General features: G+C 35.8%; 1 protein-coding gene across 2 annotated transcripts in view; it reads left to right on the forward strand.

Annotated features, from left to right (window-relative positions):
* Window positions 1–25,185, forward strand: part of RABGAP1L (RAB GTPase activating protein 1 like) — a 560,468-nt gene that overhangs the window by 120,193 nt on the left and 415,090 nt on the right. For both annotated transcript variants that reach the window (XM_074349821.1, XM_074349820.1), the window contains exon 12: window positions 21,208–21,301. In XM_074349821.1, the coding sequence (XP_074205922.1) occupies window positions 21,208–21,301 (94 nt within the window). The remainder of the gene's footprint in view (window positions 1–21,207; window positions 21,302–25,185) is intronic.

Consider the following 25,185-nt stretch of genomic DNA (forward strand, 5'->3'; position numbering starts at 1 on the left):
TTTCAAGTATGTCAGCTAGAAGCCACACATACTTCTTTAAAGGACAGGTTGTAGAAAAATCTATTGGAAGCCAAAATATTCTCTTCAAAAGAAGTCTTTCAGACACACAATTACACCTTTAGTTTATTTCCCTTGCATTCTGTCTGACATGTTACTCAATGCCAGTTCTCAATTTCCAGACTCAAGTCTTAGAAATGTATTTTTTTGATCCAGTGAAAATTACTCGAGGGTTGATGAGATTTGAAAGTTCTGCGAAGGTGCACTTTAAGGGAAGAACCACTTGTGGAAAGCAAATTACTAGAAAACTGATACATTTGAAAGTAAACAGCAAACCCAGTGATCCCAGTTTTGACTTGTTCTCAATCAACAAAATATCCAGCAACAGTCACTGCTAGGATCTTAAAATCATGTAGGGAGTATTGGATAGACCATCATTTTTCAGTCTTAGTAGAGAGATAAATTGGGTTCAAGCTTCATTTTTTGATGTAGGCATTTTGACAGAGTTCTTTTGACACAGTTGTGTCAAAAATGGCTATTTCAGAATATAAGGAATGAGGGGCAGAAAAGAGACTTGAGAATATTCTGGAGGTAAAATCAGTGAGACTTATAACTTAATTGGATGTCACGGAGAGCAGTAGAGATGGGAGAGAAAGAATCATAGATTTTCTTTAGATTTCTACTTTAGGTAACTGGATGATCTTGATGCCAACAAATGAGATACAAAACACTGGAGGAAAGAGTTGGTTTGGGGGTGGGGGTATGAGTCATTCAGTTTTAGACATTGATGAATTTGAACTAACTGTGGAACATTAAAGTGGAACTATTTTTCAGTTGTTAGAAATAGTCTCAAATTGTGAGAGAGAAAGATTTGAGAGTCACCAGCATGAAGCAATGATAATGGTTGAAATTTCCTTGGGAGAAAATGTGGGAGGGGGTGGGTTAGAGTTTAGGGGATCACTAACACTTAAGGGATAGGAAGAGAAAGCCCAGCTAAAGGATCTGCAGAAAAATGATCAGAACAATATGAGGAGACCTGAGACAATGTAGTAATAGACTAAGGAGTTGAGATTTGAACAGAGGGAGTGATGTGCAGTATTGACAAATGGAACAGGGAGGTTCAGTATAATAAGGACCAAAGATTGTTACTTGGATTTGGTAACTTTGAGAGATTATGAACCTCTCTATGAGGGTAATTTTAATAAAGATGGGGTAAATGCCTCATTGTAGTGGATTGCACCTGGCCAGCAAAGGGCATTTTAAGGACGTAGGAGATTTGAACTCATCTGTAGCTGGAAAGAGAGAGCTAAAAATAGAGTTACCCACCCAACAGTAAACCATACAGTTCCCCGAGGTGCTTCTGTGTCTTTGTAAATGCTGTTTACTCTGCTTAGAGGCTTTTTCTACTTAAATCCACGTGAGTAAGCTCTTCAACAAAGGCATGTTAACAGCCAAAAGAAAATAGTGATTTTAGCATACTGGGAGCTTCTATACTTAGAAATGTTTAAAAATATTTTCTGTGACTTTTTTTTTAGTAGGTTGCTCAGGCAAATTATATTTAAAATGCATTTAATGCAGAATGGCTTGATTGAGGAGCTTGGCAAATCTATTTATCAAAAAAGCAATGATAAAAGTTAATAAAATTGTCAAAAATCAGCCAGTTAAGGATTTGAGAAAGTGACCAAATTATATACAAAACTGAGAAGCATTTATTTAAGCAAAACTACTGAACCTTGGGTGAGAACAGTCTGTGGTTTTTCACCCTTCATGCTGCTCCGCATTCTCCTCATTCCCACTGGCTTATTGTGGTGATTTTGCTAGGGTAGGGCAAGCCGTGAAAATTAGTAACTTTCCTTTCATTGCCTGAGGGGTCTCACTTGATTTAGAGCAACCATAGAAAGCCCCCATATTTCTGGGTTTTGTTGGAAACAATAGTGATTTTTGTGGCAAAAGAATGGGAAGGCCAATGTTGCCAGTAGCATGGGGTTGTAATTCTTTTTGGGAAAAGCCACAGATTGGCCAAATTGTAATGAGATGTGAGGAATGAGTAGGTCTTCATAAGGTTCTTCCTATCACTGTTGGTCTGGAAGGCTGAGTACATGTGCAAGGCTGTGCACATGCTCAGGAAACAGAAGAGAGGGCCCCAACTAGTCACAGGTCCATGTGGACGTGAGACCATGCATGTGTATGATGGGGGCGTGTTTTCAGAATTTTGTCTCCTTAATGAGTTTGCTTTTCTCTCTTCTGTTCTGTGGAGAGAATCTGTATTCCAGGTGGAGTAAGCGGCTGAAGGCCGATTCTCCCACAACCAGGCCTTTAGTCTTACCTTGTTGGTAAAGGGCAACTCCTGGGCTCCAAATCTCAGAATCCAGAATCTGACCTCTCTCTGGCCCTGTCATTTCTTGTACTGGCTTATTGTAACACCTCCTAACTGATCTCCTGCCTTCCACCCTTGTCCCCACCCCGCTGGACTGTATTCCACACATCAGCTGTACTCATCTTTTTGAAATTTGTCAGATCACATTACTTCTCTTCTAAAAGTTCTCCATTGGCTTTTCATTTCATTCAGCCAGAGGCCTTTACCATGGTTTAGAAGGCCATACGTGATTTTGCTCTCTGATTTTAACCTTGCTGACCTCATTTCCTGTCATTCTGTGCCCCACAGATTTCCACACTTGTCCTCTTGCTATTCTTTAGACACACCAGGAGTACTCTGCCTCTGGGCTGTTTTGGCTGGAACTCCTTTTTTCCTAGATAATGCCACATGGTTCTCTCCCTCCCCTCTTTCTAATCTTTTTTCAGATACTACCTTCTCAATGAGATTTTTGCATACTCAGTAAGCAGAATAATAATAAATGGATGAACAAATAATAAATAATAATTGTATTTATAATAAAATTATAATAATAAATAAATATTTTTCCTTTTTCAGTGCCTCAAAATGATTTTTATATTAAGAAAGACCTGTGGGTGGGGAAGGGTGTAGCTCAAGTGATAGAGTGCGTACTTAGCTTGCATGAGGTCCTGGATTCAATCCCCAGTACCTCCACTAAAATTAAATAGATAAAATAAATTCCTTCCTCCCCCCCAAAAAAAAATTTAAAAAAAAAACTTGAAAGAGAAAAACAGATAATATTTCTGAAATTGTACTTGAAAATATGAAAAACATGAAGATTTCAATTTCTCATTCTCATGTATATGGTCTGAATAAGAGTAAGGCATCAGATTTTTGCTTTTCCCTAAATTTCTTTCGCTTCTGTTCTTAACAATTTTTCACTGTTTGAGATGTTACCTTGTCTTTTGAAAATCTATTAGCCATTACCTATATTAAAAAAGCTACAAAAATCACAGAGTAGGAATGGTTTCTTTTCTTTTATAGATCAGACGTTTCATACATTTTCAATACACTTTATTATTAGGTCTGTAATTGACATTTCTGTCAACGCAAATATCAAAAGTTAGAGCTGGAGGTGGCATAGAAATGTTTTCCTGCTGGGGAAACTGGAGTATTCTTTTATTTAATTATTTTCAGCAATTTGCCTGTCAAAGCAAAAGTGGAAGTTCAAGTCACTCTAAATTGTCTTACCTTAGCCTGTAATTTAACTAAAAAGGGATGCAGATTTAAAAGGACTAAAATTGCTCTTAATTTCCTGGGAAAGATCTAAAGTAAAATGAATTAAGGTGTCTTTGCATATTTTTCAAATGCTGTTCAAAAAATGAAGTGTGTTAAAGGGTATTAATTTGAATGCAAGGAATCTTAGCAGAAAGTTAAGTCCATCGCTGTGACATTATAGGGATTATTTTTGAATTACCTTGTCACCTTTGTATACTCCCACATGTTCTGAATTGCCCCTGCTTTTGAAACTTGAGGTGTACTTGGTATTGCTTCATTTGAACTTCAGCCTGGTTTTATGTTTGTTGACCTCAGACTTGTGTTTAGTTACTTGTGAGATAGATAGTGAGTTACAGGAAGATAACTGATGGCAAATACTGTGTGATTTCTTTTAAAACACATGTTCAAGTATTTGTAAAAGATGAGATTTACAGTAATTTAAGCAAACTTCACACTTGGTTATGCTTTTTATGTTTAGTATAATCTGCATTTTTGTTTTTGTATTTGTATTTGCTAAATGCTGTCTAAAAAAGTTTCCTCTTGATCTGAGTGACTGTTAGCTGTCTAATACTAGTTCCAACTCATAACTAGAGAGCAAAGTAGTCTAAAACTCAGCTAGAGGTTTATTTCCTTTTAATTTCTTAACTCATAGTCTGATTAGAGAAAAGACAGTCACAAGCAGCTTTTACCATGTAAATCAATTTGCAAATGAAATTCCTTTGTATTTAAATGAAGACAGAGGATATAAAAAGGAAATGAATTTTTTAAAGGAAATATAATGATCATATTGGAGTTACGTGTGACAAGTGCTGATTAAAGAAGTGCTTCTCAAAATGTGCACATGCATTACCTGGAGATCTTGTTAAAATGAAGCCTTATTAAAAAAAAACAAAAAATAAAATTTCTACCAGATGCCATTGCTTTTGGTTACATCACACTTTGAGTAGCAAGGATTTAAATTGCCTACTGATATTAATTCATTTAATTCTCATATAAATACTATTATTATATCCCTTTTACAGATGAGGAAATATGTTCCAATAAAATAATTTTGGCATGCTAGATACTGTTTTATTTTCCAACTAGATACTTCCTATATTAATAAAATTGGGATGTGTGCATATATGAGAGAGAGAGTGAGAGGGAAGAAAGGACTTTATAATATTGTTTCGTTCTTGCATTTGTACATTATCTGTTTCAACAAATTAAAATGATTAAAAAAACATTGGATAAGGGAAGGTGTTTGAGAGGAAGCAGAGGGGGAGAGTGTATTAATTAGTTTTCTATTACTCTATAACAAGTTACGAAAAATATTAGCATCTTTATACACATTTATTATCTCATAATTTCAATGGATTAATAATGAATGTGGGCATGGCTTAGCTGGATCCTCTCTACATGGCCTCATGAAGCCGCAGTTTTGGTCTCATCTAAGCCTTGGAGTTCTCGTCAAAACTCACAGAATTCATTCCCTTGCAGTTGTAGCACTTACTGGGGCTTGCTTCAAGGCCAGCAGGAGAATTTCTCTAATGGAAGACCCAAGCGCTCTTTAAGGGTTTGCCTGGTTAAGCCAGGCCCATCTGGGATAGCCTGCCTTTGATTAACTTAAGGCCAGACTGGTTAGGGACTTTATATCAGCAGAATCCCATCACCTTTGCCATGTAATACGTGATCACAGCAGTGTCATTCACCATGTTCGTGCCTCACCCACACTCAAGGGTGAGCATTATACAGGGTGTGTATACCAGGAGGCATGAATCTTAGGGACCATCTTAGAACTGCCTGTATTAAAGAGTTTTGTAACAAAAATGAAAGGAACTGTCATTTTTCCAAGCGTCTGTTATATAACAGCCACTTTGCACACGTTATCTCACTTGTCACCATAACCAGGCAAGATACTTACTGTTACTTCCCTTAATTTACTAGTTTATATCTCATTTCTCCTGTTGGACTAGGACCATTAAAAGATGTAAATGTATGCAGTATTAGCTAACCGAAAAATTATCTAAACAACTCTTTAAAACAGTATGTGATGAATTGCCAAATGAATTTTAAGAGCACTGATTGCTGTGGGTGTCTAATGTCTTTTCTTGAGCTGTTTCCATTACTTGTGGAGCCCTACCATCTCTGCCTACTGATACCAGGGTTCAACTGTATCAGTTTAAATGATGCTTTTCTCACCATCCTTATCCCCAGTCAGAAGTGATCTCTTGTTCCCTGACTACAGAATTCCACTGTAATTTTACTCACACATCTTTAGCATCATTTATGATATTCCATATTAAGTTATAGTTAACGTGTGTCTTCTCTCCCCTACTCAACTGTAAATTCCTTCTGAGATGCTCAGATCCTTATTCATCTTTGTGAGCCTATCAAAGGGTTCCACCCAGTGGGTCACCAGTGAATGCTAGCTTTCATTCACTTTTAAGTGAACTAAGACAGGGAACATTTGAAAGAGTTAGTGGGATTTAGAAGAGTAGGAAGTAGGAAGTATAGCATTTTGACATTAGTGAAAACAGAATGAATTCAATGGGTGCAGAGTCTATGCCTGTGAGAAGGTGAATGTCAGGTTGGAGAAGCCAGTGGAGAGCTGGCCTTGGAGAAACTCACTAGAAACACTGACCAGCGTAGACTTTGTGTGAAGCAGTGGAGAATCTTAGAGGGATTTTTGAGCTCAGCATGGCATGAGCAAAGATTTGAGTTAGGAAGGTTAAGCTGGTAGTAAGGTGTGTAAAATGCAGTTAAGAACAGTGAAGAATGTATGATATGTACATCTAATTTGAGGAGATAAATCATGAACTAGGGTCCTGGTCCTGGAAATAGAAAATGACCGATTTTGGAGGAATGGTGGAGAAGGTGAGTGATTTCATACCTGCCTTTAATTGCCATCCTCAGAGGCTCAGTGCTGGGTTAACTGACCCTCTCTGGCCTTTTATTTCCAGAGTAAATGGTCTGTAGTTACGCAAAGCCCACTTCAGAGACCTTGTGTCTAGGAGCACTTGTGTGGCCACCTCACCCCCTTTTGCTGCCAACTTAGTGATTAAGATTCAAACTAAAAGACTGTACTGACCACCGTGGCGTGATCATTCGTACATCCTGGTGATGGTGGTACAGCTGCATATTTTCAGTGAATTGTCGAATTAGAAGAGACCTTAGAGTCGCCTACTGCTTGCCCTCTCCTGAAGTGGAATTCCCTTTATTAATAATAATGAAAATTATGTATGGAAAGCTATGTGAATTATCTGTTTAATTTTCACACCAGCCCTATAAGGTGGTATTTTATCCTTTTTTTTTAGCCCAGAAGAATTGATTTTTAGGGAGGTTAAGCCCTCGTTTCAGGTATCAGCATCATGCTGGGGTTTTGGTTGAAGTCAGAAATTGCTGAGAGCCACTGTGACTCCCAAGTGCCTGTCTTTGGGCAGGGGTTGGGGAGGTAGGTGTCTGAGGAGGCCCTGAGGAGGAGGGTGCTAGTTATTGGGTTCTCTTTATATAATCTATTTAAATCAGGACAATTTTGATAACCTCAAATCATTAAAATATTTAAATGGTGAAGGTTGGTAACAACTTAGGCATTATGTATTTGCACACAGTATGTACTTAATAAATGTTATTTGAATTTAATTATACTGAGCTATCTCATTTATAGTTCTGGAAATTGAGATCCTCTGATTAAGTGACAGTATAAGGACCAGAAACAAGGCTCCTGATTACTTTATAATTGCATTCTGTAAACGGTTAACTCCTTTAGCTGAAGCAAGACTGAGTGCTTATTTACTATTTGTGGAAAGATTATGAAAGTATTTCATATGCCATTCCCTTTAGCAGCGGTTACTATCTAGAAGGAAAGAGCTTAATTTTTCAGTTGGAGAAATCGTGACTCTTGTTACACCAGGGGGATATGACGTTCTAGATTTGAATATGGCGTTGGGAATTGAGTGACTCAGATCTCTTATAACTACAGAAAGAAACAGAGCTCTCTGAAAATTTAGTGCTAAACATACACCAGATTTACTATTTGGGCTGGAGTAAATATTTGTAAAATGTGTGTCAGCAGTAGGTCTACATAACACAGTACTGGGAGTGTTTTTATCATACTGTAAATAGAGACAGGCAAATTATTCAATAAAAGGTCTAAGTGGTACCCATTTGAGCACATTAAAATTTTTTTGAGTGGTATTTGAAAAATAAAACAGAAGTTTGGTTTTAGATAATTAGAGCTTTAATTTGTCCTTTCTCTTTGTACAAAAAGCCACAAACACGTTTTATATCAGAGAAATAAAGGTATTAGATTTTTTATGTCTCTTCAGAATTGCCCAGCTGTAACCTGCTTAATAGTCTTTGTAATCATCTTTCTCCATATAACTTTTATGACTCTCTAGTATTAGTTTTCTCTTCCTTGCTTGTACCATTCCCAAGCTTTGCTCTGTCCTACTTACCTTTCCTTTCCAGATTCTGTTCTTTGATCCTTCTTATGTTTGGTTATATTTAGAGCCTGTTATGTGCAAGACATATATTACATGCTGTATTAAATGCTTAAGATCAGTTCCTATCTTCAAGGAGCTTACAGTCTAGAGATGGAAGAAGACATGTGTAAAACAAATGCAAGATATTAGAGGTACAGATACTCAGAGAAAGGTTAAGTTGAACTCCAGTAGTTAGAATTTGGATACCTCTTGAAGACTTTGCACCTATGATCATTTTCAAAGTAAGATTTGTGTTCAATAATTAGTGTCATGTTATCCAGTTAAGGGATTAAAACTCCATAATTTAAGAAATCTTGAGTTTCATTCTCACTACTTTTCTTGAAAAGAGGATGATATTTTGCCTAAGTAGACTAGTTGGCCTTTATCACTTTTTTTTAAATGGAAAGAAATGTATTATAAGTTATAAGTATACTCATAAAAGATTAATATGTCAGATCCTATGTGATGTTTTCAGATTGAAATGATACATGTAGAACAGTAATTCTCAACATATGGGAGTGCCTTGTTACTTCAGATGTGTATGTCCTGAGTTGACAATTCACTGTGCATCGAAAAACAGCATTGATTAGAATGGGCTACATATGTGAATGATGTAGAGGTAGAAAGAATTGAGGGCCAACGGTTATAGAAGATCACCTGTGCTGAGATTTAGTGGTCCTCAGTCTAAGTGGGAATGCATGGAAGTCTCTTTGACTTCTGTGGTGCAGTTCCATTTTTGCCACTCATTCACCTTAGAAGTGTACAGAGCAACTGGATCTTCTGTTATTCACCACAGGCACGTTTGGCACTTGCTATGATCTCGGTTTTAAAGAGTCTGTTCTATAGACTGTGAAAAATGTAGGTGATTGATACTCAGTATGTTCCTTCTAAAGGAAACATTAATGATTTATCCTTCTAAGCTTTTCAGGTATGGTTTCTGTATCAGTTCAGATCATTAGAAAACCATCTGTTACTCAGATTTGTTATTTAGTAGAGTCTATCAAATAACAGATTGTTAAAGTTTAATAAATGTTTAGTGAGCACCCACTTCTCTGCTAAGTGCTGTGGACACAAAAATAAGACATGACTCTTATGCTTGAGGAGCTTAAAGTCCCATTGAAGAAAAAGACCCATAAATAGATAATTTTAGTAAAATATAGTAAATTCAGTAGAGCCATTCCTGGATATCTGTGGGGGATTAGTTACAGGACTCTCTGTGAATACCAGTATCCTTGGATGCTCAGGTTCCTTCCGATGATCCGTGATTGTTTGAATTCAAGGATGCAGAACGCTCAGATGATGAGGGCCAACTTTAATAAGATGAGAACAGGGTATAATGTAAGTTGACTAAAAGGAACTTAGTTTGGCCCCAAAATTCTCGGAAGACTTCTTGGAAATTATGCCTCTGAGCTCACTCTTGATTAATGAATATTATCAAACTAGAAATATCTGGATGCCATGGTAAGGGAGGCCTTCTAGGCAAAGGGAGACTTTCAGTGATGGGAAACAGCATTATGTGTGCAGTAAAAGATGTATAGTTCACCTGTAAGGGTGGGAAATGTTAGGAAATGAGATTAGAGAGAATACAGAGACTGGGTAATGGAGGGCCTTTTATGTCATGCTAATTTTCTGCTTTAATCAAAGGTTGGTATAAGAGATATTTCTACAGTTATGTTAAAAATGTCTTCTTGCAGGGGGAGGGTATAGCTCAGAGGTAGAGTACATGTCTAGCATGCACGAGGTCCTGGGTTTAATCACCAGTATCTGTTAAAATAAATAAATAAACCTAATACTACCCTCCCAAAAAAACACCAAAAAAAATCTTCTTAGACGTGATTTAATATTCACGGTATTTTATATAAAAGATTTGGGAGATAAATTGTTCACACAGCTTGGGAAAAGTTAACTTTCTTAATGATTTTTTTTTTTTTTAACAGTAAGGGTTGTGGTTGTAACTCTTCACTTTCCCCCTTCTTTGCCTTGTTTTTGGAGCAGGTTAAGGCTTAGAGTTTTTCATTTACCTAATGTATGTTGCTTTAGTTTAGGTGTTCTGATCTGAGGCATCTTTCCTACCCCACTCCAGCCACTGGCCTTTTCTGTTCCTGTTTCTATTACAGCATGTATTCTGCTCTGCTTCGTGTGTCTCTACCCATTTCCTTTTTTTCCTACTACAACATAAATTCCTCAAAGTTAGGAAGCATGTCTGTTTTACCTTTTTAGGTTTGGCCATGTAGTACTTAGTATATATTTGAATGAATGAAGAATTAATTGATTTTTGCTTCATTTTACTTGTACTATTTTTAACTTCTGGCTCAAATCTTTTTTTGGTAAATGAATAAGGTAGATATAAATAAGACACACATGTACCAGTGTTATGGACTTCATACGTTTAATCTCTTAAATCGTCAATTTCTTAATACATGAAGAGGACATAATATTATAATATATATTATGTGTATATATAATATAGCTGCCATTTATCAAATGTCTACTATATGCTAGGTATTTAGAGCTTCCCCGCTAATGGATCTTTCTCAGTGTGATTGCATGTGTTGTTTTTTGTTTGGAAGGTGCTTTCATCAGAACTACTGACTGCCTTTTCCTCATCGTGTAGGGCTCAGCTCACGGCTCAGGTGTTACCTCTTCAGATAATCTTCCTTGACCATTTCTAGATAAAGTAGGCTGTTTCTTCTGTCTCTCAATTTTTTCTGAAAGTTTTCTTTCTTACACACTGAGGCAGTGTTAGTCTTTCTACCATCTTGCTCTAGTAGCACTTGGAACACACCACTATAATAATTCTTAAAATACTTTGTTATAAATATGGTCTTTTAAATTCATTTCTCTCACCTTCTAGAGTGTGAGTTCCTAAGGGGCAGATGGTATTTTATTCTTTTTGGAGTTCCCATTGTCTAGCATGTGGCAAGTGTTAAGTAAATATTTGATGAATGGAAATCTCTTTGAAATGTTAATTTCAGACTAGGACAACATATTTTTGTTTTTAAAATCTGTTGATGGAAGTTAACATAGGTGATACAGGGGTGAATAAGTGTGTAGAAAAGAGTTAACGTGGCAGGCGTCAGACTGCGGTCCTTAGAAGAGCCTGCTTGGAAGGTTGGCCCTTGGCTGGTATTGGTAAACTTTGATTTCAGGAGGGTTCCCACATTCCCTAACTGGGTAGAGTGGCTCACTGTGCCTGAACTATTAGTACAAACAATATGGTTTATGCTGAATATGTGCTTTTCTTCTGGAGCCTGGAATTTCAGGCAGGGGTACTTACATGACCAGCCCCAGTGAAAATCTTGGGCACAGAGTCTCTGATGAGCTTTCCTGGTGGGTAACATTTCACATGTGCTGTCACGACTCATTGCTGGAGGAGTTAAGTGTGTCCTTTGGCAGAAGACTCCCCTGGGAGAGGACTCTTGGAAGTTTGTGCCTGGTGTCCTCCGGACTTCATCCTGTGTGCCTTTTCCCTTTGCTGATTTTGCTTTGCATTCATGCACTGTAATACATCATAAGTTGTAAGTACAACTTGATGCTGTGTTCTGTGAGTTCTCCTATTAAATCATTGAACCTGGGGGCGATCTTTGAAGGCCTCTGACATAATAAGATAAATTTTCTCTGCTTTTGATTGGGGGAGAAATGACAGATGATACATAAAGAAAAATATCAAGAACTAATAATACTTGGTTTGTCTGGGTAGCTAATGTAGATTGGGTGTTCGACAAAAAATTTCTCTGAAGAGGTGGCATCTAAACTGAGATCTGAGTGGCAAGACGAAGCCAGCCATTGGAAGATGGAGAAAGAATATTTCAGGAGGGGGAACAGTTAGTACAGAGGCTCAAAGATGAAAGTGTGCCTGGTGTGTTTGAAGAAGAGGAAGGAGGACAGAAGGGCGGGGGAGGGTGTGCAAGGGTGTAGTGTGAGCTCTGTGAACAGGTAGTCAGGGGCATCATGTAAGTTCCTGCAAGCCACAGTGAGGAGCTTTTCTTTCTTTTCTTTTTGAAGCCTTTGAAGGATTCTAAGCTAGAAAGAGACAAAGATTTGATACATGATTTAAAAATACCACACAAGCTTCATCCATGGAGAGTGGCATTCAGTGGAGCAGGGATGGAATCAGGGAGACCATCTGGAATACTCTGCCAAAATGTTGGAGGCTTGGATTAAAGTTGTATTTGGAGAGGGAGAAAAGTAGGTAGATTTGAGATAACATTTTAGAGGTGGAGTCAGCAGGGTTGGGTAATGAATAAGTGTTGAGGGCAAAAGATTTCCAGAATAATGTGTGGATTTTCAGATGAGCAGCTGGATAGATATTGCTGTCATTTATGGAAATAGTGAGGTGGGGAATAAGGAACAGGTGTGGGAAGAAAAGTAAGAGTTTTATTTTAAAATCTTGTTAGATTTTATTATATCCAAATGGAGATAGCGTGTAAGCAGGTGATATGTAGATTCTGAAAATACTGTGTTTCTTATTTTATTCATCAAACACTTGTTGAATGTTTACCAACTGCCAGGTATTTTGGTAGGGAGGAATACAGTGACGACTGGAACACAGTCTCTTTCTTAAGTTAGTCTAGAAAAGCAGGCAGGCAAGGATTCAGACCATTATAGAGAGATGTATTGTCATAGGACCATTCAGAGAATGCTTGACAGGCCCACCAAAATGGCACTTGAGTTTTTCTCAAAACTGTACTATTTTCTGTTGTTTTCACAAATACTTTTGCTGCCACTTTTGAATTTTAAAGTCCTATGTGTAAGAGACAGTCTGTATTAAAGACTGATCTATTTTGGCAATTTCTGCCCCCCTCTCCATTGTGTTTTATACTTGGCAGTCTCTTCATTATATAATATGCTTTCCTTTAAAGAGAACCCTTTCCTCCAGATTTGACATTCTCTTCCCACTACCCCCCCCCCCCTTTTTGGAAACATTCATCTGTCTCTCCTTTTCCCTCCCTCTTCTTCCTTTCCACATACACAGTGTGTGTATCCATGTGTGTGCAGGTATACACGTTATACATACATGTACATACAGATAAATAGATGGAAGAAGAGAATGTTACTCTGTCTTTACTATGTCTAGTTATGTAATTTTCTCAGTAACTCAACTGTGTTCATATTCAGAAATACAGACTCTGAGGGGAATATAAAAAACCCGAATGCAGAAGTGAACTGATCTCACTGTTACTTCCTTGACTGCCTGATTTCATGGGGCTGCTTTGGCTGGTTTTGTGGGCGTTTTCCCTCTCAGAGCTGCACTCTTGGTTGAAGAGGGTGTTCTGCTCAGAGGACTCTTGAGTATGTTGTGTATGTTGTGCCACACGGTAGATGTCAGTGAGCTCCCTTTCCACGTATCCTGATGAGTTCTTCCCTTGCTCCTCTTTGCTCTGTTACCCTTCCTTAATTTTTTCCCCTCTGATTGATTGGCTGCCTTTTAAAAAGCCATCCTTTGAATGATATGTTTTAAAATAATTTTTAATATAATATTCTTTTACATTCTTTTTAAAAATCTGTGAAATAGTTCTTTCCTTCTTCACCACCTCTTTATTATGAAAAAAAGTTATAGATAGTACATTCAAATGGACATTGGTTTTTTTGTTTTTTGTTTTTTTTTTGCTATAAGACAATATTAGGCTGTCCAAACACATCAAGTTTATACATTAAATATCTACAGCTTTTTGTATGTCAGTCATACTTCAATAAAGCCATTTTAAAAAAGGGAAAATGGGCAGAAAGTTAAAATGTATTTAAAAAAAAACCCTGAAATGCAAAATGTAAATAAATTCTAAGTCAATATTCCAGAAAAAGGTAAAAAAAAAAAAAAAAAAAAAGGAAACACACACACACACACACACACACACACACACACACACGAATTGCTAGTCTTATGATTAAGAAAGCAGCTTGCTTAATGTTGTTAATTGTCCTTCATGTTAGGTGTATTGGCTGCCCTGGGTCTCTTGAGTATGTTTGACAGATTTCAACGATTAATGATACATTTTATTAATCACTTATGCTTTGCAACTACAGGGATTATTAATTAGAAACTTGTAATTAGATTCAGAATGACAGTGACGATGATTTATTCAGAAAGAAATATGCAATTTGTGAGCTTCTCTACCTTGAATCTTTTTTCTATAATAAATCAGCTTCTTTTGACAGTGGGAAATGTTACAGCATTTTAGAAATTAAGGAATATATTTTGTTTTCCTTTGATGATTTACATTTGTATATCAGCTTCCATATAGACCATGCAATATTCTGACTCTGTCATGTGAAAAATGAGGGATTATATTATATTCACAGTCATAAGAATGTAGTTGTAGTGTTTGGCTGTCAAAAATGACATTATTTAGTATTAAGTAACCGAAATGAATCACTGTTGTACTGTTCTAGATTGGTAGGTATCATTACACAGACCTGTGTTCCTGTATAGGTTTTGCACAATTAGTAAAGTTTTGGTTTTTTTTTTCTCCCCAATGCGTTTAGAAGAGAGTTTATAGCAACATGTGGTTGCCTGTTTTATTTTCAGCAAACATTTGTTACTTAAGAAAGAATGAAATTAAGGGGAAAATCTCTAAAAACCCTCCATAGTCACATTTAATCTGTGTTACTTTCCATCTTTCTTCAGTTGAAAGAAAAAAAGAATGAGATTTTTTTGTTCTTACTTGTTCCTAATTTATGTAACTTATTTTTAACTTTATTTGAAAAAAAAAAGCATTGCATATGTATGTGCCTATATTATTTTTTCCTTTTATGATGTCTGTTGATACTGGTTCTGAACTTTTCCTTTTATGATTAAGATGAAAAAACATTCGTAATAGAAACACAGTATTTTTTCAAAGCAGGGAGTGGCCGAAGTTGAGACCCTCTTTAAATTATTTTGATTGAAGTATTATACATTTTTGTTTTGTTTGATCTAATAATTTACATCTATTGTATTTTCTTTTGGTGTTGCACAATTGGTTTCTGCTCTCTCATGCTAGGAATCAGTGGATAATAAGAAAAAAACAAACCTGGAATGCTTTTTCAGTTACTTTGAAGTGCTGCTGGGCAGGAACCTAAGGACTCAGTAACAATTAATAGGAGAAGCGATAGCTAACACTTGAGTACTACTGTGTGCCAAGCACTGTGTTTAGTACCTCACATGCATTTCCATATAATTTTTATAACACCATCTGATTGAAACTATTATTTCCATTTCACTGATGTTTAGATTAAAAGAAAATAGTAGTCCTATGTATGAGTCCGATGATATCTAAAATGCTCTGTGTGGTCCTACTTTCTGAAGGAGACCAGCAACTGCAGGGAAATTGAAATCAGTGAGGAAAATGTTCATGAGAAGGAATTGAAGTTACGCATGTTAGAGGACTCTCTACCAAATCGTACTCTCTAAGTTAAGCAGAGTCTTTCGCAGACCTCGCCCAAAGTTAAACTTCATAGAGGAAGTTGAAACTATTAGCTACAAATGGCCTCCGCTAACTCTGTGAACACCTTCAGACTTCTCCAAAGCCTCATATGCCGTTGAAATATGAAATGTCATTCTCACCAGGCAACACTCACAAACCTGGGCGCTTCAGGTCTTGCAGGGAATTTTACAGGTGATTTCTCATCTTTCTCTCTCCATTGTTTTCCTTTCCCAATTACTTTAAATGTATGAACATATTCTAAAAATAAAGCAGTAACAAACCAGTCCTTCCATTTATTCCACAATTGAGTGTTACTGTGAGCTAAGGGCTAATACATAAAGACAAATAAGACATAGCCCCAGCTCTCACAGAGCCTGGATTTTAAGAGAGAGACATGAATGTTATAGATACTAAGTGCATGAGCAAATAATGCAAACTGGCATGTTTTCATGGAAATCTTTTAGATGTTATTGTAGGAGCCTGTATAGGGTCCAAAGGGAAGAACTGGCCAGTTTGGTGGGAAATGGGGGTTGATAAAGGAAGTGTGATGTTCGACTTGACCCTGAATAGAGTTCCCTTTAGCTGTGTTACTCTCTTACCTCCCATATTTCATGACTTTGGATAAAGAAAAATCTACATTTGGTGTCTTTACTTCCCACTCATTCATTCCTCAAACCTTGCACTCCAGCTTCCACCCCAGCATTCTACATCTTAGGCTTTCATATTTGTTGAATGAAGATGGTTTTAATAGCTAACATTTATATAGCTCTTGCCTTTTGCGAGGCACTCTAGTATACGTTTTGCATAGAGTAACTTGCTTAATTCCTACAACTACTCTATTTTTGGATACTACTATTATTCCCATTTTAGAAATAGGCAACTGAAACACAGAGAGGTTAAGTAACTTGACCAGGGAGGGTCACAGCTAGTAAGTGTTGAGACTGGGTTTCAAATGCAGGCAGTTTGGCTCCAGGATTCATTATAAATGACTGAACGGACCTGGTTCTCATTTACCCATGTCCGCACACAGATGCCGATAATCTAAAGGTCACTAATTTTCAAGGCATACGTTTTTTTTTCCCCTAGTTGAAATGGATTTTCTTTCCTCCCCTCTCTTCCGATTATTCATTTAGGAAACTTGTAACATTCTTATGGCCAAGTACTAATGTAGGCATTGGGAATATAGAAATAATAGTTTTCACTGCCAAGAAGCTGAGTCTGATGGGAGAAGATGTAGAGGAAAGCAGACAGCTGTAATGTGGTGTGGTAAGTGCTGGGGTGGGGGGTGCACTTAGCCTAGCCAGGAGAGGGTAACCCTTAACCAGAATTTTGAATGGGAAAGTAGGACTTAGCCAAGGAGAATAGGAATCCCAACCTTCTTTCATTTATTCTCTCTCTCTTTTTTCTATGTGAAATGGGATACAGTTGCTTTTTCAAAACCTTTAGCTACCCTTTTATGTATCTGCAAGGTTCCATTGTTTCTTTTCTTTTCTTCTTTGTCACATTTTACTTGTCAGCCTCCTCACTACTTTTTACTGCACTTTGGTCTCCACTGTCTTTTTTCAGTCTTATTTCTTGGTTTATTTCTTTCAGCCTACCTAGAAACTGTCTTATCTAGTATACAAAAACTTTACTATTCTTCAGCCCCCTTTCTGCCTGTCTACCAGGATTTAAAAACTCATGTTCAGTAGTACATAACTTTTCTGTGCCACAGTTTTCTCATCTTTAAAATGGGCAAACTAGGGAACTATGTTCAATATCGTGTAACTTATGATGAAAAAGAATATGAAAATGAATCTGTGTGTATTCATGTATGACTGAAGCATTGTGCTGTACACCAGAAATTGACACATTGTAAACTGCCTATATTTCAGTAAAAATATATATATTAAAAAAATAAAATGGGCAAACTAGTAGTGACTACCTTATTAGGTTGTTTAGAGGATAAGTGAGTTAATGCCTATAAAACTTAGAATAGTGCCTAGAATATAAGTTAAAAAGGCAGACATTCAGCAAAGGGCTGGGATTCCTATCTTCCTTGACTAAGTCCTATTTTTCATCCAGACGTTTGACCCCTGACTTGCTGTCGTTTCTGCCTTAATTGTCCATCAGGGAACTGGTTCCACTTCAGTGTGCTCATTTTCTTTCCTTCTCCTTGGGGTTCTCCTTTGCCAATCTAGTTGTTTACAGTTCTGATTTCCTTTTTGTAGTGGAAAATAACTTGGAAGATTGTCAGGAAGTTAAGACATTGTTGTTATTACTGATGATTTTATGACATATTAGTAGAAGTTTATAATAATAAAATAGATTTTGTTTTATATAGTAACAGGGATTACTTAAAAGATAAAAATCCTTTCCCCATGCTTATTAGTTATGCACAATTATTTTAAAAGATAAAAAATTATAGAAATATAAAACTTTCAAGTGAAAGATGCATTCCCTGAATATTTATTGAGTGCCTACTATGTGATAAGGTACTGTTAGGTGCCAGAACATAATTGCTGTTAATAATTTGTGTATATGCATACAGCTGTTTTTAAAAGGTCTTTGTAATCATATAAGTAATATTATTCATTAAAATAAAATAGTACATTACTCTTGTTTCTTACTTTTCATCACAAAACAATATATTTTGGATGGTTTTAATATTAGCATATAATTATCTACCCAATTCTTTTAAGCTACTGGATAGTGTTCTTTTGAATGGATATACTATATTTAGTTAATAAAACTTTTAATGATGATAGTTTTTAATTTCTTATTACAAGCAGTGATACAATGAAAATCCTTTCACGTGTATCTCTTTGGCATATGTATTTCTGGATAATAAATTTCTAGAAGTGGAGTTGCTGGGTTAAATGATATATTAATTCAGAATCTTAATAAATTGAAAAGATTGCTCTTATCTAAACCCCAAACTTCTTGCCTGTTTTCCCATATTTTATCAGTCCTAGGTGTTATTAATCTTTATTATTGTTCTTTATACTGCATAGTCAAATTGGTGACTATGTTTCATTGTTTTAATTTGCATTGAAAAATTATTAACAAGATAGGGTTTTATTTAATATCTTTATTGGCTAGTTGTATTTTTATATATTGTGGCCTGTACTGGGTTCATATCCTTGGCTCAATTTTCTGTTGGATTGTTCTTTATTTTATTGATTAGTAAGACTTTAGTATATTAGATAAAATAGCTTTGTCATATGTTGAAAATAGTTGTTTTGCTTGTTTTTTTTAAAAATATATTTTGTACCTTACTTCATAGAGGTTTTTAATTCATAGGTTGTCAGATTTCTTACCTTTTCTTGTGGCATCTTGGTTTTGTTTCATGCTTAGGGAATCCTTTCCCCATAAGAATAATTAATAATCTGAAAGATTCTCTGTATTAATAGTACTTTCTGATTTTTATTATAATCATGACTAATGATGTGCATCAATATTTGTTTCCTTTTTTCTTTTTTCTTTTCATAGTGTTCCTTAGCTTTTGGTCTCCAATTTAGCATGCACAACTTCATCAAATAATTTGGAACCTTGGCATATTATTATTTACTGTGTTGCAAAATAGAGTATAATATGGCATCATCTTGGACCCTGCTTAATCGAATATCAATTTGTATTTTAAGTACTTATATCATAGTTGGTACTAATTTATAAGAAGGGTGACCAGTAGTCCCTGTTTGCCTGAGTAAGTCTATTAGCCTGTTTTCCAGTGTAACTGTAAGTTTTAGTAGTGTCCCTTTTTCCTATTGACCTTAAAAAAAAAGTCCAATTGTTTCACCAGAAAAATGAGTTTATTTGAGGATAGCGGAGAATTGCTATTTGAGACAAGTGAACTATGGTGAACTAGAGGTGTGTCCCGAGAACAGAGGAGAAGGCTTTGCTTTTATAGAGGGAGGGAGGAAACTGGGGAGGGCTGTGGTGGTTTTCATTTGCTGGCGATGTTGGGCAGCTTGCCGTTGCTGGATCAGGAGGAAATCTTTTTTCCTGCTGGGGTCTGTAACCTGCAGTGAGTGATATGTGCCTGAGAACTCCTCCTTCAGGGCTTTCTGATTTCATTTTAAATGAGGTTTCCTTTATTCATTTTCATGTTACTCTCAAAAGTGTCTCAATTTAATTGAAAAATTGTAAGGATTATAAGGGATTATTGTTTACATTAGGATATTTTAATATTAAAACTTTAGTTGTTTCTTTTTGCATTAGTCCTTCAGAACTTAGTCGTATTTCATTTGCTGTAGCTTAAAAAGAATTTCTCCTTTATTATTTTATTTTTTTGATAAATATTATTTTCTTCTTTTTCACTTTTATTAGGTAGAATTATTACAGTTCGACTGCACATACACATTATATTGCATGTAAATACATATATACAGTATTCTGCACATTTTTTTCCTTTCTATTATTTTCATGATGAACTTGTTACAGAGTTCATAGAGTTGCTTATATGAGGTATTTCTAGAGCAGTGATATTAGTGTATATCCTCTTAACCTTCATCTCGGTATGCAGGATAATGTTCACTTTTTGGAAAAAATGGCTTTCATATTTCTTGTTTATTTCATATTGTCCTAAAGATGTTGAAGCATTTGTCTGTGTGTGTGCCTATATTTTGGTTATATTTTACTAAACATGTGATAAAGTGGACGTGATCAAATCTTTCAACCTGGCTAAATAAACCTTTATTTATCACTTTTTTTGGTGTTGAATATATCCACCGGTATGAATTAGTTTATGCTTGAATCATTGGATTTGTAGCATGCTGAGTAATACTGGTTTTAACACAGATCCCTGTGGGATTCACTTAATGCCAATCTCTATTATACTGTCACAGCATCGATAAAACCTTGGTACTTGCTATCAGCCAGACAGATTCTTATCTAGCTTATTTTATCATTCATCCAGTCAATACTTCTCCAGCCTTTTTCTATGTAGTACTGTGTCAAAGGCTTTGTTATAATGTGGATAAATTGTGCCTATTACGTTTCTTTTCTGTATCAACTCTGTTACCACTTTACAAGATTTACAGGGCTTAGAATTACTCATTTTCACTGACGATTATAAACTAACTCAACCTATTTTATTATTTCTAAAACTATTACTTTGGGATGTTTTACAGAGTTGCCATTTTAAAAGGCCAGTTTGATCTTTCCTTAGTCAAAAATATCTTGTACTTACCAATATATCTTTAAAAAGAACTTAAAAAAAGGTAGATTTCTGTTTTTTTGTGTTTATATCATAATATAAATATTTCTCAGTGTCATAGATTGATATATATGTCTGATTCTTGATTTTAGTACTTATTTTTCTCACCAAATATTAATATTAATAACTATAATATTAATAAAATATTAATATTTGACTATGTCGATTTGATGAGTAATGCACCATATAGGAATTTCTAATTGTGTTACCATTAGATTTTAAATTTTGCTCCCTTTGGGTAAAGATACTTATTTATAGGTATTTTCAGTTTTATACTGTGTAAAAAAACGGTTGACAAGAATTGTCATAAAAACTTGATGCTTTGAAAATATTTATCTAGGCACTAAAGATAAAATATATTAATGAAGTTTATACTGTTATTTTTGCAATGAATGTAATAATATAAGCACAAGTATTATTTGGTTGTTTTATTAGACACATAGTCATGTTTCTTACGTAATAATATGTAACTAATATATATCTATGTGTATTATATATAATATAATGTTTGTTGTTTTTGTGTTTCTTCTGCAGAGAGTGACAATGAACTCTCAAGTGGAACAGGTGATGTGTCTAAGGATTGTCCTGAGAAGATCCTATATTCTTGGGGAGAATTACTAGGAAGATGGTAAAAATTTATTTTTCTTATTGAAAATTTTATATTTACATAGTTGATGTTAATTTGTTTTATTAATCAAAACCTATATGTTTATATATCTTAATATTACTGTTAATACTGAGTTTACTTAAGGAGTGAATGTAGATAGAGAAGTCATCCAGGGGCTGAGCCCTCAACCACTCCAGCGTTTGGCTCTTGGAAAGCTGAGTAGGCAAGACTGTGTGGAGTTAAGAAAACACCACCAATAAGGAAAGAGGAGAACCAAGACAGAAATCAAGTGAACTAAGTCTAGGGAGCAATCAAGTGCTGATAGGTCAAGTCAGAGAAAGCCTGAGAATTTCACTGAGTCCAGCAGTTTGAATGTCCCTGGTGACTCTGACAAGAACCTCTCAATGGAGAGGTAGCAGTGAAAGCCTGATTGGACCGTGTGTAAGAGGAAAAGTAACCAGCAGGGATGGATAGCTCTTCAGAGTAGTTCTGCTGAAAAAGGATCATAAGAGTAAGGGACATATTAAGAAGTGGATGTGGGGTGAGAGCTTATTCCAGAAATTAAGATGGCTAATACAGCATGTTTGAATGCTGTTGGAAATGATCTAGTAGAGAGAGAAAACTTGATAATGCCAGAGGAAGGAGACATGGTTATAAGAGAAGTAGATGAATAGGCAGTAAGAGATGGTCTTGTTGACTAATGGAGGAGTTGTATTTAGGAGCACAGAAAATTCATCATAGCAGGAGGAAAGGCAGGCATGGCTACGAAAGTGACAGCTGACTTAGGTGTACTTACTCTGTGCCAGGTGCTTCAGATACCTTAATTAATTGTCATCACAACAGCCCTTTGAGGTAGGATTATTATCTTCATTTTATAGACGAGAAAACTGAGGCTCAGCTATGTCAGGTGGCTAGTGTAAAAGTACACAGCAAACAATGCCAGCAAACAGGTAACTTGCTCAGGATCCCATGGTCGGTGAATAATTTCCCCAGGATCATGCAGCAAGTAAATGACAGAGGCAGGATTTGAATCCAGACAGTCTGGCTCCAGAGCCAGAGCTTATTTTAACCAGTTGGACAGACTGCCATTTCTATAATGTAGGTAGGTTGCTGGATTAGTTTTTATAGAAGCAGGTAGACGTTTTAGTAAGGAAGAGAATACATAGGAAAATTGATACCCTTGCCGGGCTTTCTAGTATGAGTTTAAAGAGAGATCATGAGAACGGCAGTATGGACAAGAAAACAAAATACTTTTATGACTAAATAAACAGCCAGTTGAGATCTTTGCTCTGTTTATAAAATGCGAGATTTATAACTTGGTTCAGTACACTTTTATGAAGCATCTTCTTAGGCTCTAGGAGATGCATAGGTCAACACAGTGCCTGCCTTTGCGGTTCATAGTCAAGAAGGATGGGAAAGTATCTTCATAGCAGGCCACTTTAACAGAATAAACGAAACACTGAGGTTGTTTCAGATTTCTCAACCATTTTGTTATATTTCTTTTTTATAAAATGACAATTAACTGATTCTTTCAACCATCTTAAAAGAATCATCTACTTTTTTCTTAGGAACTGTTCTAGAACCTGCTGATTTAAAGATGAACAAACAGGAGTTAATTTCTACCCCTTAATTTTGCCATCTTATAGAGGCATATAGACATTTAAACAGATAGTTGTGATATAATGGATAAATGCTTCTGTAGGCACTGAGGAACCAATGGAAATTTTCAAGTTTTCTACACAAAAGTAGGAAAAAAAAATAAACCCAATAAATCTTCATATGCCCATCATCCAATTTCAGTAGTTATCAACATAAGAAAGAGAACCCCTACCAAGTATTTTTAAGGTGAAATTTCTATGATGCTTTTTATTGTTAGAAAGGTAATTTTGGAGTAGGAAGAAACTGAGTAGAGAAGCTAGTTAGGAGATAATTGCGTGGATTGCTGAGGTCCATACCAAACTCCTAGGCCTTATCTTATGTATGGAGAGGAGGCTTTAAATGGAGAAGCAATTCTGAGATAGAATTGACAGGGTTTCTCAGCTATAATTCAGTGTACTTTATTTTTCAGAAATAAAATACAATCTTTCTAAATTTATATGTTTAGTAGTGGACTTCAAGGAACTCAGTGAAAGAATCTGAAGGAACTGTTTTAAAGAACTAAGATAACTGATTTTTAGACCTTTAGAAAGCTTGCTGGATCTTTCACAAGTATTTCTATTTTATTTGGCTCATTATTGCGGTTGTGTCATGACAATTCATATGAAAAGGGTAAAATTTGCCTAATTGTGAAAAGTTTATACCTATTATATGAGGATTGAGAAATTTTAAAATTACTCTTGGAATATCTTTTTTGAACATTAACCTTTTTTAGATTTAGAACCTTTCAAGGGGCCTTAGGAATACTAGCTAGGTACTTACATGAAGATATTTCTGAGATTGATTTAGGTAAAGCACCTATAATGGAAAACAATACATTTTGTGCTTTGGGGACACTTTTAAGTGAGGAGACAGCCTGTGTTCTCAAGGAACTTTTGAATGAAATGTAGGTGAAACTATTTTGAACTTATTACAAAACAGCTAGACCCCTGTATTAAAATAAAGTGAAACTTACATGGATAAAATAAGAATTCAGATAATGAAATATACTATTAGCTATAAAGGAAAACGAATACTAATTTGAAATTATCAGAAAAAAAGCATACTATGGAAAAGAAGATAGAAAACAGACTGTAACAAATTCGGTAATGGAGGTCTTCAAGCAAGATTGGAGGTAAGGCGTCTTGAAAGAGCTACATGAAAAAAGTGAGTGAAATAGAGAAGGAGAGGGCGCAAGGCAGGGAGAAAGGAACTGAGGAAACATTTGTGATGGGAGGACTTGGGAAAACCAAACTGAAAGTGGTAGCAAGATTTCTTTTATATGTTGAATATATTCAGAAGGGTAGTGCTCATGGACTTGCATATTAAGCTATTTAAGAAATTAAAGGAATTGGGCAGAATTACTTCTGGATAACTGTTTCTGGTTTTGAAATTATGTCCAAGTTGTTGAGATTTTTAAAGACTAGGAAAACACAGTGCTGACCCTGAACACTTAGATATAAGTCAGCTTTTGTGGCAGAAGTTTTTCTGACCAAAAGAAATAAGCAAACCTCTGAGGTAAATATTGAGTATTGGTTTGTTATATATAAATAAAACTGTCTTCAGACTATTCATTCTCTTTTATTCGACTATCAGCAAATAGATACGCATTGAATATGCATTTTGATTGTATTCTTCATGGCTGTACTTATTATCAAAGTAGGCAAATGTATTCTTAATCTGTGGTCTCTCAGCCTAGCTGAGCATCAGCAAGCTATAAGGAAAACAAAACAAAATCTAAACTCAGGGGAATGGGGAAAGGTATAGCCCAAGTGGTAGAGTGTGTGCTTGTCATGCGCAGGGTCCTGGGTTCAATGCCCAGTACCGCCTCTAGAAATAAACAAATAAACCTAATTATCTCCCCCCATAAATAAGTAAGTAAGTAAGTAAATAAATAAATACACACACACACACACACACACACACAGGAAAGGGAAAAAGTGCCACAGACATGTAAAAAATAACACAAGACTTGTTAGAACTAAACTCTGGGGAAACAGGAAGGATTAGAATCAGTAAGCATGAACAGCCATAGCTTCCCTCCTTTTCACATCAATATAGTAGTCCTTTTTCAACTAATGAAAAAAACCTGGCAAAAATGTAAATCAAAACAAAGTGCTCTTGATCTTCCTAATGACCTTTAATCTGTCTCTTTTCTTGAAACTCTTCTTAATGTAGCTTGTTTAACTTAAAGTAAGACCTAGGGTTACCTATCAGGTCTTACCATTACTGGGGAAGGACAAATCCCCACCTTTACTTGCTGTTCCCCA

This window comes from Camelus bactrianus, chromosome 21 (assembly GCF_048773025.1).
Source record: "Camelus bactrianus isolate YW-2024 breed Bactrian camel chromosome 21, ASM4877302v1, whole genome shotgun sequence".
Taxonomy (NCBI): Eukaryota; Metazoa; Chordata; class Mammalia; order Artiodactyla; family Camelidae; genus Camelus; species Camelus bactrianus.